At 42.3% G+C, this 10,649-nt stretch overlaps 1 protein-coding gene across 1 annotated transcript; it reads right to left on the bottom strand.

Moving 5' to 3' along the window:
• Nucleotides 1-1,519: 1,519 nt before the first annotated feature.
• Nucleotides 1,520-3,587, bottom strand: LOC106012651 (the record flags this gene model as incomplete). The annotated part of the gene is given in 1 exon segment (XM_013086223.2): nucleotides 1,520-3,587. A coding segment is annotated over 1 exon segment (1,467 nt). The 3' UTR covers nucleotides 1,520-2,109.
• Nucleotides 3,588-10,649: the final 7,062 nt, after the last annotated feature.

Below are 10,649 nucleotides of genomic sequence, written 5' to 3' on the forward strand. Positions count from 1 at the left end.
AGAGAGAGAGAGAGAGAGAGAGAGAGAGAGAGAGAGAGAGAGAGAGAGAGACACAGAGAGAGAGAGAGAGAGAGAGAGAGAGAGAGAGAGAGAGAGAGAGAGAGAGAGAGAGAGAGAGAGAGAGAGAGAGAGAGAGAGAGAGAGAGAGAGAGAGTGTGTGTGTGAATATACGTGTAGCAGACTTGGCTTGCCCCATCATTTGGTCTTCTGAAGCATCCTTATAAGTACATTTTATTCATAAAATGTATTCTCACAACAAAGTAGGAAGTTTCCGTCATATATTCCACTGAACAAATGCAGCTGATTTACATTCTACTGCTATCACATGTAGAGCCCTGGGCGCTTGGCAAACAAATCCACAGGTTTCTACGGTTTGTTTACAACAGTGTCTTGTCGGCATTATCGTTTCTCACTTCAACTGTTTTATTTTCAAGCAAACACAGTGAGGATGTGATCTCGGTACTTATGTACATCAAACAAGCCACAGGCAAGATTCTATACTAAACAGACTAGTACGTGTGTCATGGGCGCATAGTGAGGATCAGGAAAGGTCTCTTGATTGAGGTGTAATCTATTGTAACAGGAGGAGGTGGGCTAAGAGATGTGTTTTTTTTTTTTTGTTGGGGGGGGGGGGGGGGGGGCCTTCTTGGGGGGGGAATGGGATAATTCGAGGAGGAAAAAGAAATTACTTCCTTCCTATTATCTTGTCGTCGACCAGCAGTTAAAATGTACTAAGCCCAAAATTTTCAAAATTTTCCCCCCCTATATATTGGTTGCCTGAGTTCAAGAAATGTTTAGTCGAAATTCAAATTCTATGTGTTGAAACAAGCAAGGAAAAAAACATGGTTCACGAATAATTAAGAATAAAATAATTTTCTGTCCTCTATCCTGAAAAACTTGCTTTCTTGGCCTAGTACATTTTAACAGCTTGCTGGCGTTGTTCATCCTTCCTTTTCAAGTGCAAGCTGCTGATGACTTGCACTAAAACACTAACAAACTGACAATAAGGGCCCATTCCCACCTGGGTAATGTGAAGAATATTTGTGCAAACTGCCTTTTCTTAAGACATCACAGCATCAGGCCCTTGACGAGATTGGAACCCATACCTTAAGTTCAGAGTGCAAGCGCGTAAGCGACTTCGTGGAAATCCGAGTTTGAGTGTGTAGAGATTAGTTTTCTCGTTCAGTGTTGTGTTCCGTAGAAAGCGCTCAGTAATTTGGCGATCATTTCTCATTACCTTAAGTTTTTATCATGTCCGTACCTTATCTTGGTAGAATGTACATCACGTGTTCAAGAGTACGGTCCCTCACAAAACTAATGTCCACAAACCTCTCTGATACTTCATGCAGGCCAGGTGCAGATCATTGTGAAACTGACTGAATTTGAGAAGGACCCTAAAACCAACCAATGATTTTACTAAACTTAAAGGAAAGGGGGAAAAACCAAAACTTTGTAAATGAATAAAGTGCTACATTATTGACAACACAAAAGTCTTAGATATTATCAACAATAATAACCATTTTCTTTGAACAAGTTATATCATTTATTTCATTTTATTATATTCATGTAAAGGAAAAAAGCTCAACATTTATAACTTGTAATTAAATGCATTTGGTAAAACAAAAGAGTTGAGGATGACAACAATAATTATCGTCCAGACATCAAACAATAAAAAAAACAACAAAAAACGTAATTGAGAAATCAAGTTGTATTTCCAACCTTGGGTCCCGAAGTTAACTAGCAAACTATTTTACATATTTTACAATATTCAACACTAAGCTGGTTTTGAGGAATAAAATGGGGTGTATTGTGACAACCATAGAAAGGTCATAGGCCCTATATAGCCTAAATATTTAGATCTAGACTTTTAAAAAATATTTACAATATTTACATACATTATAATAAAGGGTTAAGTTAAGAACATAGAATTTGTTCTTGGCATTGACGCAGTCTGGCCGTCTCATGTCATGGTTGCTGTTTCTCTTCCCTCTTCATTAATGACAATTGAAAGATCCTGACATTTGAAGCAAAAAGTAAAAATTATAATTTGTCACATGAACACAGAGTAAACCAAAGTATAATATCAGGTAATGTTCTCAGTGGTCCTCTCTAAACCCGTGAGAGTGTAGTGTCCCGTTTGACCACAGCTCTCACTCCACCACCGGCCTGACTCCAAGCGTAGTCGTATCTCCTGATGTCTTTCTTCACACTGGACGCTTGAGATTTGCCCTCAAGGAGACAGTGTCTCACCATCACTCGACATCCCTGGCCCAGTGCATTGTCCACTTGGCTTCTGCACCACGAGCTGAGCAAGTAACGTTGCCATTTTTGAGTGGACATACACCGAGAGGAGAAACGAGAGAACATGACGTGTCGTCTTTTGTTGGACGTCTCCACAGCAACTTCAAAGAGTCTCAAACCAGAACTGTCCTGTCCAGATCTCGGAGCGAGTGACGTCAGTCTGTATCCTGGTCTCCCGAAACGTTTGACCCAATCGCCTTTGACCATTTTGGTGTCTGCGACATACGGCACAAACGCGGTGACCCAGGGGGTCCAGGTCATAGAGCGAAGACAAAAGTTGGTTTCTGGAACATTCTCTCTCTTGAGACGAGGAAGATTCTTCAGTTTAAATTTGTCCAGTCCCGTAGGCGGTTCTGCTTTGTTTGCCGCTGTTTTCTTGGATGTCTTTGGCTTCACCAGACGCATTGCTTTAGGAGCTTTTGGAGCATGGATGCTGCTTTTCTTGGTGAGTTTCTCCATACTGGACCCGGCTCTCTTCAACGTCACTGGCTTCGGTACTCCTGCCAGTTTGACAGAAGGAGCCGGAACTGACGGTCCTGCCGTTGATGTTCCATCAGCCTCATCCCTCAAAGATTTAAAAATAGCATCAACATCCGGGCCGATGACACCAGCACGTGCCCTCGCCTCCATCTCGTAGTTGGCAAACTTGGCCGTGTCGTTCCCTTCTCTGTAGCACACCGCCATCATGACGTCAAAAATCCCTCCCATGTCCTCGAGCTGTAGGTGTTTCCCATCAGTGGCGGCGGAGATCGTCTTGTAGAAAGGCGAAGCGTCACGGTTATTCCCACACTGTACACCGTACACGGTGACGTTCCATGACGCCAGCTCTCTGATCTCCTCACGCCAGTCGATGTTATCTGTGTTGAGGTAATAATCTGCCTCGTGGGGGACGTCGTCGCCGATGAGTACGATAGCACGACGAGAGCCGGGAGTCCACGAGAGCTCCGTCCTCGCCTGCCTCAACACCAGCTCGTAACACTCTGGGGCATCCCCGCCTCCGGTACGCTCCACATTGGAGACAAACGAACACAGTTTTGCTACGTCACTGCTGAAGTCTTCCCATTTGGTGACGTAGGTTTGGTGATCGCAGTAATCGCCATGAGCGAACACAGCTATCCTGATGGCGGGTATGTCCGCCTGTAGTCGTTGAATCATGTCCTGTAGTCGGCCACGGACTTGGTCTAAATAGCCGTACATGGAGCCGGTGGTGTCAAAGGAGAACACAATCTCCAGGGGTCCACATGGTGGCATTGGTGCATTAACGCAAGCAGACATTTCAGCAGATTATTATATTATACTATTTAGCGTTAAAATAATTTACTTCACGGTCCAGCTAATAACGACTTCCAGCTAGTAGTTGGTGAAGAACTTGACAATCGTAATAACGTTTAGAGGAACAGTGTCTTTTTTCCTGTCTTTTTCTACTCAGATAGATCTAAGTGTACTTTCTCAGACTGACTAGCTTTGGTGGCGCGAAGCTTTTATACCGGAGAAGTGATTTCCGCGCAGCCGTTAACCAAAACAATCCGCGAAGCCTTGTTGCTATTTTAAGACATCCGGTATTTGTTTCCGCGAAGCCAGAAATATAGGTCATCACACTGACCTGATGAACTAATCTTCCCCGAGTTCCATCGGGACCATTAATAAACTGTTTCTGTGTAGTATTTACCTTTGCTTAACTATCTATCGATCTATCTAACTATCGATCTATCTATCTTTCTATCTATCTATCTATCTATCTATCGATCTATCTATCGATCTATCTATCGATCTATCTATCTATTTTTTAATCCCCCCCCCCTCCCCCGTTCGAAAACTCATTCACTACCGGGTATTCCCCATACTGTAACTTTTTCTTGGTCTTCATCACAGACCTTGAAAGCAACGAAACAACCGACGAAACAATGTCTGAATTGCGCCTCACTCAAACCAGTTAAGGCCTTAAGTTTTATCTTTTGTTTGAGTAATGTTGCATAACATGTTAGAGGGCGGCAAACACGGATGGAAAAAGGAAGACACGAGTGAACTCTAGCTCAAGAGCTTATGTGATCTCTAGAAGAGTTAGTGCATCACAAAACTGTGTGCCTGGCATATATTTAAAAAAGTAAAATATTGTCGTACTGCTCTTTTTTAACACCATTATATATTTCATATAAAACAAAAGACAACAACGACGGGCGAGAGAGGCCACCAGTAGCGCTGTAGTTACTAATGTAAGTGGAAGTAAACTAGGACTACTAGGAGCATGGAATGGCGGTAGTTTTAATTTTTTTAGGAGAGATCTCCCACCTTGAGTCATGTGACATGTCTTTTGCTTGTTTCAAGTTTCAGTGTTTCGTGAGTTCATTTTTGTAACGGGCTAATTATTCTTACTCTCAGTCACGAAGCGCCAGTCAAGAAAGATATATGCATTATCTGAGTGAACGGTTGACCTCGTTAACTCTGTGCTGTCAAAAAAAAAAAAATTACCACAACGTGTTAGCAGCGTAAAAGTCTTTGCGATACTGAGCAATAATGTCCTACATGTAGGCCTACTGATAATAGTAATAGCCTGCTACAACTATAGTCTGTATTTACTTTTGAGTAGGGATTTAACTCTGTGACAATACGGCCAGCCACAGTTTAAAATTACTTATTTCTCATATCATGAAGCACCCCCTCTCTCCCCGACCTCCCCCCCACCCCACACACACACTAATGCATGCACACACGCACTCACGCCCGCACGCACACACACACACACACACACACACACACACACACACACACACACACACAAACACACACACGCACACAAACACACACTTACACTTACACATACACACACCCACACATAAATTTATATATGGTTTACATATTTAGGTGAATGCTTTTTCTTTACATGTTTTTGTTCGCATTTTTCCCTTTCGGAATTCATTCAAACTTTGAGAGTGACGAACTGGCACCCACCAGTTTTTTATGGTCGTTTGAACTTTTGGTCTGTCAACGTCAGATTTCAGTGATTTCTGATGGTAGAATTCTTTCATTGTTACCATCAAAATATGATATAAAACGCACAATAACACCCAGCCCCCCCCCCCCCCTTTTTGCTAATTGCAATGTGTCATTCACTTTAATTTGTACAACCATGGACTTCTTTGTGCACGGCCTAAGTTCAAATCGTCCAATTAATAGAGATGTTTTAAAATGGATAGTTGTTTTTTTTTATGCACGCTCGCGTGCGCTCGCGTGTGTGCTTGTATGTGTGTATGTGTGCGTTTTAGTGGCTGTGTGCGTTTGCGTATGTTTGTGTGTGCGTTTGTTTGTGTGTGAGTGCGTATATATATATATATATATATATATATATATATATATATATATATATATATATATATATATATATATATCTATATCTATATCTATATCTATATATATATGTGTGTGTGTGTGTGTGTGTGTGTGTGTGTGTGTGTGTGTGTGTGTGTGTGTGTGTGTGTGTGTGTGTGTGTGTGTGTGTGTGTGTGAGTGAATATGAGTGTAGCAGGCAAAGCTTGCCCCATCATTTGGTCTTCTGAAGCATTCTTATACGTATAAAAGTTATACCTTTTATTCATAAAATGTATTTTCACAACAAGTAAGAAGCATCCGCCAAATATTCCACGTAACAAATGCAGTTGATTGATATTCTACTGCTATCCCATGTAGAACCCTGGGGCTTGTCAAACAAATCCACAAGTTTCTACGGTTTGCTTACAATAGTGTCATGTCGGTGCTATCGTTTCTCGCTTCAAATTTCTTATTTTCAAGCAAACACAGTGAGGACATGATGTCGGTACATCAAACAAGCCACAGGCAAGATTCTATAATAAACAGACGGGTACGTGCGTCATGGGCGCATAGTGGGTCAGTCCAGTGAGGATCACGAAAGGTCTCATGACTTAGGTGTAGATCTAATCTATTGTAACAGGAAAAGGTGGGCTAAGAGATGGTGCTTTTTTTGGGTGGGGGATGCACCTTCTCCGAATGGGAAAAGTCGAGGAGAAAAAAGAAATTACTTCCTTACTATTATCTTGTCATCAGAAAACAGTTAAACTGTACTAAGCCCAAAATTTTCAAGTTTTATTTTTCCCAATATATTGGTTGCCTGTGTTCAAGAAACGTTTTGTCGAAATTCAAATTCTGTGTTGTAAAAAACAACAACAAAACAAAAGAAAACAAACAAAAAAGGAAGAAAGAAAAAGATTCAGTTTTAATTGTACTCAAAACATTAAAACAATTTCCTTCCTTTTTCTCCTGAACAATTGCTTTCTGGCCTAAGTGTGTTTAAACAGCTTGCAAGCGTTGTTCATTCCTTCCGTGTGTGGATATTAATTAAAAGTGCAAGCTGCTGATGACGCGCGCTGAAACACTAACAAACTGACGATAAGTACCCATTCTCACTTGGGTCATGTGAAGAAAATTCGTGCAAAGTGCCTTTTCGAAAGAAATGTGTCACAACACCAGGCCCTTGATGGGAATTGAGCCCACAACCTTCAGTTGAGGGCACAAGAGCATTAAGTGACCTCGTGGAAATCCGAAGTTGAATGTGTAGAGATCGGTTTTCTCGCTCAACGCTCCGTTTCATCGAAAGCGGAAAGTAATTTGGCGATCATTTTTCCTCCTACATTTTTATCATGTGTACCTTATCTTGGCAGAATGCACACATAGCACGTATACAAGAGTACTGGTACCTCACAAAACTAATGACCACAAACCTCCCTGATACTTCATGCAGGCCTGTTTCAGATTATTGTGAAACTGACTCAATTTGAGGATTCTAGTACAGTCCATTGATTTGACAATACTTAAAGGAAAAAAGCAGATTTTCTAAAGGAATACAGTGCTACATTGTTGACAACAGAAAAGTCTTACTAAGATAACTATATTATGAACAATAGAAACCCTTTTCTTTGAACAAGTTATACCTTTTAATTCATTTTATTATGTTCATCTAAAAGCAAAACAGCCAAACATTTATAAAAATTGAATGCATTTTTGGTAAAACAGCAGAGTGAGGATGACAACAATATAATTATCAACCAGACATTACACAACAAAAATGTAATTTAAGAAAACAAAAATTGTATAGTTTCAAAGCGTGGGTCCCAAAGTATGTTATACGTTTATACAATATTCAACAATATGCTGGTTTTGGGAGAATAAAATGAGATGCATTGCAACAACCATAGAAAAGTCATAGTTTTAGACTTCAAACAATCTTTACACTATTTACATACTTGATACAGAGAAAACGTAACAATGTTAAATTGTTACATGAACACAGAATAAACCAAAGTGTAATATCACGTAATGTTCTCCTCAACGGTTTTATCTAAACCTGTGAGAGTGTAGTGTCCCGTCTGACCACAGCTCTCACTCCACCACCGGCCTGACTCCAAGCGTAGTCGTATCTCCTGATGTCTTTCTTCACACTGGACGCTTGAGATTTTCCCTCAAGGAGACAGTGTCTCACCATCACTCGACATCCCTGGCTCAGTGCATTGTCCACTTGGCTTCTGCCCCACGAGCTGAGCAAGTAACGTTGCCATTTTTGAGTGGACATACACCGAGAGGAGAAACGAGAGAACATGACGTGTCGTCTTTTGTTGGACGTCTCCACGGCAACTTCAAAGAGTCTCAAACCGGAAGCGTCCTGTCCAGATCTCGGAGCGAGTGACGTCAGTCTGTATCCTGGTCTCCCGAAACGTTTGACCCAATCGCCTTTGACCATTTTGGTGTCTGCGACATACGGCACAAACGCGGTGACCCAGGGGGTCCAGGTCATAGAGCGAAGACAAAAGTTGGTTTCTGGAACATTCTCTCTCTTGAGACGAGGAAGATTCTTCAGTTTAAATTTGTCCAGTCCTGTAGGCGGTTCTGCTTTGTTTGTCGATGTTTTCATGGATGTCTTTGGCTTCACCAGACGCATTGCTTTAGGAGCTTTTGGAGCATGGATGCTGCTTTTCTTGGTGAGTTTCTCCATACTGGACCCGGCTCTCTTCAACGTCACTGGCTTCGGTACTCCTGCCAGTTTGACAGAAGGAGCCGGAACTGACGGTCCTGCCGTTGATGTTCCTTCAGCCTCATCCCTCAAAGATTTAAAAATAGCATCAACATCCGGGCCGATGACACCAGCACGTGCCCTCGCCTCCATCTCGTAGTTGGCAAACTTGGCCGTGTCGTTCCCTTCTCTGTAGCACACCGCCATCATGACGTCAAAAATCCCTCCCATGTCCTCGAGCTGTAGGTGTTTCCCATCAGTGGCGGCGGAGATCGTCTTGTAGAAAGGCGAAGCGTCACGGTTATTCCCACACTGTACACCGTACACGGTGACGTTCCATGACGCCAGCTGTCTGATCTCCTCACGCCAGTCGATGTTGTCTGTGTTGAGGTGATAATCTGCCTCGTGGGGGACGTCGTCGCCGATGAGGACGATAGCACGACGAGAGCCGGGAGTCCACGAGAGCTCCGTCCTCGCCTGCCTCAACACCAGCTCGTAACACTCTGGGGCATCCCCGCCTCCGGTACGCTCCACATTGGAGACAAACGAACACAGTTTTGCTACGTCACTGCTGAAGTCTTCCCATTTTGTGACGTAGGTTTGATGATCGCAGTAATCGCCATGAGCGAACACAGCTATCCTGATGGCGGGTATGTCCGCCTGTAGTCTTTGGATCATGTCCTGTAGTCGGCCACGGACTTGGTCTAAATAGCCGTACATGGAGCCGGTGGTGTCAAAGGAGAACACAATCTCCAGGGGTCCACAGGGTGGCATTGGTGCATCAACAACAGTAGACATTTTTCGTAGATCTGTTGTTAGCTGTCAAACTATTGCTACTGTAGTTCAGTATTATAATTACTACTTCACGGTTCAGTTAATAATAATATCGACTTTCAGCCAGAAGTTGGTGAAGAACTTTACAATCGTTATAATGTGTAGCGGAACAGTGTCTTTTTTCACGTCTCCTTTTACTCAGATAAGTGTGACTGTACTTTCTCAGACTGACCAGCATTGATGGCGAGAATGTTTTATACTGGAGAAGTGAGTTCCGCGCAGCTGTTAACCAAAACAATCCGCGAAGCCTTGTTCCTATTTTAAGACATCAGGTATTTGTTTCCGCGAAGCCAGAAATGTAGGTCAACACACTGACCTGACGAACTGAACTTCCTCGATTCAAAGCGGAACGATTAATAAACTGTTTTTGTGTAGTATTTTTTTGCTCTATCTATCTATCTATCTATCTATCTATCTATCTATCTATCTATCTATCTATCTATCTATCTATCTATCTATCTATCTATCTATCTATCTATCTAGTAATTACCCCCCCCCCCCCGTTCGAAAACTCATTCACTATTCACTACCGGGTATTCCCCATACTGTAACTTGTTTTTGGTCTCCATCACACACTTTGAAAGCAACGAAATAACCGACGAAACAATGTCTGAACCTCGTCTCACTAAAAAACAGTAGTTAATGCCTTGATGTTTATCTTTTATTTGAGTAATGTTGCATAATATGTTGAAGAGCGGCAAACACAGATGGAAAAAGGAAGACGCAGGTGAACTCTAGCTCTGAAAGAGCTTATGATCCCTAGAAGAGTTTGTGCATCACAAAAATTTGTGCCTGGCATATTAAAATAAGTAATATATTGTCGTGCTGCTCTTTTTTTCAACACCATTAAGTTTCATTATAATACAAAAGACAGCAACGACGGGCGAGAGGGGCCAAAAGTAGCGCTGTAGTTACTTATGTAAGTGGAAGTAAACTCGAGCATGGAATAGCGGTAGTTTTATTTTTTGGGAGAGATCTCCCCCCTTCTGTCATGTGACGTGTCTTTTGCTTGTTTCAATTTATTTCAGTGTTTTGTGAGTTTACATTTGTAACGGGCTAACGATTCTTATTCTCGGTCACGAAGCGTCAGTCAAGAAAGATTCACCTGAGTCTGAGTGAACGGTCGTACTTCCTTATCTCTGTGCTGTCAAAAAAACCTTTGCAGCACCGAGCAATAAGTCTTTTTTTTCAAATACTAAGCCTGTTAAAACTATAAGCCTGTACTTACTTTTGAGAGAGTTAACACTGTGACAATACGGCCCGCCACAGTTTACTTATTTCTCTTTCTCATTAGCATGTAGCTCCCCCGCCCCTTTCCCACACGCGCACGCACGCACTCACGCACGCACGCACACACACACACACACACACACACACACACACACACACACACACTCACTCACACACACACACACACACACACACACACACACACACACACACACACACACATACACAAACAAACGCACACACAAACAAACACATACATGATACA

Source organism: Aplysia californica, unplaced genomic scaffold (assembly GCF_000002075.1).
Source record: "Aplysia californica isolate F4 #8 unplaced genomic scaffold, AplCal3.0 scaffold00444, whole genome shotgun sequence".
In the NCBI taxonomy this organism is placed as follows: domain Eukaryota; kingdom Metazoa; phylum Mollusca; class Gastropoda; order Aplysiida; family Aplysiidae; genus Aplysia; species Aplysia californica.